The sequence below is a fragment of the Penaeus monodon genome, chromosome 25 (assembly GCF_015228065.2).
Source record: "Penaeus monodon isolate SGIC_2016 chromosome 25, NSTDA_Pmon_1, whole genome shotgun sequence".
In the NCBI taxonomy this organism is placed as follows: Eukaryota; Metazoa; Arthropoda; class Malacostraca; order Decapoda; family Penaeidae; genus Penaeus; species Penaeus monodon.
In genome coordinates this window covers 10,224,586-10,226,992 of record NC_051410.1, presented here as the reverse complement: position 1 = coordinate 10,226,992, position 2,407 = coordinate 10,224,586, and the positions used below count along the sequence as shown (strand labels likewise).

At 45.5% G+C, this 2,407-nt stretch overlaps 1 protein-coding gene across 1 annotated transcript; it reads left to right on the top strand.

The window, feature by feature from the left end:
• Window positions 1-643: 643 nt before the first annotated feature.
• LOC119589530 (arrestin homolog) lies at window positions 644-2,344 on the top strand. The gene is made up of 3 exons (XM_037938130.1): window positions 644-745; window positions 852-1,207; window positions 1,371-2,344. The coding sequence occupies exons 1-3, from the start codon at window positions 703-705 to the stop codon at window positions 2,115-2,117; spliced, it is 1,146 nt and encodes a 381-aa protein (XP_037794058.1). The 5' UTR covers window positions 644-702; the 3' UTR covers window positions 2,118-2,344.
• Window positions 2,345-2,407: the final 63 nt, after the last annotated feature.

Here is a 2,407-nt window from a genome sequence, read left to right as displayed (position 1 = left end):
TTAATGTACGAAATACATGGAACAAAACATTTGTCTAATGTCTTCATAGACTTGACTTTTCCTTTTCCTCTGACTGGTTAAAATCTCTCTAAAGCTGTAGTTATGACATACATAAAGCAGAAAACCGGCTTTCTATGTCACTCAATATCAGTGACCATCTCTATTGGCAACGACTGGCTGTAAAGTAGTTCATGTTAACTTTCAATAAATATTTGCTGCAAACTTCGTCCTTAAAGTCTTGTCAATTCGCTGATTTTGTATGGCGAACTTATGCTTATTATTAAAAGTTTATAATAATGAAATACTAGATTTCTGTCCCATAGTAATCCAAGAAGTTGACCCTACCTATTTTGGCAATAGGTACCTATTACTGAATAGAATTTTCAGTTCTCCATTATGTTCTGTTATCCGAGCTATAATGCGCCAACATGTCGGATATCTAAATGTCTACATTTACTATCAATGTAAATCCTGTGATTCAGGTTGCATACTCAGTAACGAACTATTCATTTCAGAAAATACCAAGACAAAAAAGAAAAAGAAAAAAATCACTCAAGTCCCAGGAAGCGTCTCACTACTACTAATCTCATTACGCCAGCATGTCAGTATAAGAACCGGCCTCCAACGCTGTTCGGCATCAGCTTCCCTCCGACAATCTTCGGGACTTCACACACTCCTCCGAGTCTACCAACAACCACTTTAATGGTTAACGCTGTTAAGGTCTTCAAAAAGACTTCACCTAATGGTAATATAAATACCACTCATGTATTAAAGTATATGTGTGTAATGACGCATCTTCGTAAATATTTATTATATGACAATGAAACAATGATCGTATTTCCTCCCTCCAGGTAAGGTCACCGCGTATCTAAGTCGGCGGGACTTCGTGGACCACGTGAGCCACACCTCTCCCGTGGACGGTGTGGTGATCGTGGACCATGACTACCTGCGTGGAAGGAAAGTGTTCGCGCGCGTGGCGGTCACTTACCGCTACGGCCGCGAGGAGGATGAAGTCATGGGACTTCACTTCAGCAAGGAGCTCGAGCTGGTCAACACCGAGGTCGCTCCTCATGCTGGAGACGTCCAGATGACCGACGTGCAGGAACGACTCATCAAGAAGCTGGGTGCCAACGCCTACCCCATCACCGTGAATCTTCCGCAGAACGCCCCTTGTTCCGTCTCTCTCGACGGTGGGAGTGAGGGTTCTGTACGTATATTTATCCATTTTTACTTGCTTGTCAAAGATCTATTTTTAATCCTATCAAACCTTTCAAAAGACGATCTCATCGACTGATCTAACTTATTATTCGTTTCAAAAAAATACTGATTGCAATTAAATGATTACCATGTCTCGTATTTCTTTGAAACAGACTCAGCCTCTTGGTGTGATTTACGATCTCAAACTGTACGTTGCTGATCGCAAGGAGGAACGTCCTCACAAGCGGAACTCCGTCGGCTTTGCTGTCCGAAAGGTCCAATACGCCTGTCCTGGCTCCAGCAATCGCCAGCCCCAGACCCTGGTCAGCAAGGGCTTCACTCTTTCCCCAGGAAGGCTCAACCTTGAGGTCACTCTGCCTCGCGACGTCTACTTCCATGGACAGTCCATCGAGGCACAGCTTTCCATCAACAATGTGTCCAAGAAGACCGTGAAGAACATCAAGGCTGAGGTTGTGCAGCACGTGGAGGTCACCATGACCAACACTCACTTCAGCCGAGTCGTGGCTTCACTCGAGTCTCGCGAAGGATGTCCCATCACCCCAGGATGCAACCTCACCAAGACCTTCTCCCTCAACCCTGTTGCCTCCGTCAACAAGCGACGTTTCGGCATCGCCCTCGATGGCCAAGTCAAGGACCAGGACGCCAACCTGGCATCCTCTACCCTGGTGGCAGAGGGTAAGAACGTCAACGATGCCTTGGGCATCATCGTGTCCTACTCTATCCGCGTGAAGCTCAACTGCGGCGCCATTGCCGGCGACCTGACTGCCGACCTTCCTTTCAAGCTGGTGCACCCCGATCCTGCCTCTGTCAAGGCATCACTGCGCAAGACTCAGTCTGCTGATATCGAAGTCGAGGAATTTTCTCAGCTGCGCCGTGGTCAGTCCATTGCTGAGGACTAAGTGAAGCAGGAGTTACACGATGCTCGGGGATCAGTCAATCATTGTCAACGAATTCGAGTTTCAAGCATCAGTTTAATCGGAAGGGAAATTGCAGTTACAAATTCGCACACAATTAGGTCTTTGCATCGTACAACACTGTCATTGACATTTAAGCTTCTTATGAAGTCATATATATATAGCATGCCAGTATCATTCCTTGAGCATTTATATTTCCATGGACAGTTCCATGTGATAATCCTATTTTCTATTAAACTGCAATGAAATCTGAAGTAAATGTGTGATGTTTCTTG

Excerpts from the sequence above, each read along its gene's own strand:
- LOC119589530 (XM_037938130.1), top strand. The coding sequence starts at position 703 with ATGGTTAACGCTGTTAAGGTCTTCAAAAAGACTTCACCTAATG. Across the intron at positions 746-851 it reads CAAAAAGACTTCACCTAATG|GTAAGGTCACCGCGTATCTA; the intron begins GTAATATAAATA and ends TCCTCCCTCCAG. Across the intron at positions 1,208-1,370 it reads ACGGTGGGAGTGAGGGTTCT|ACTCAGCCTCTTGGTGTGAT; the intron begins GTACGTATATTT and ends TCTTTGAAACAG.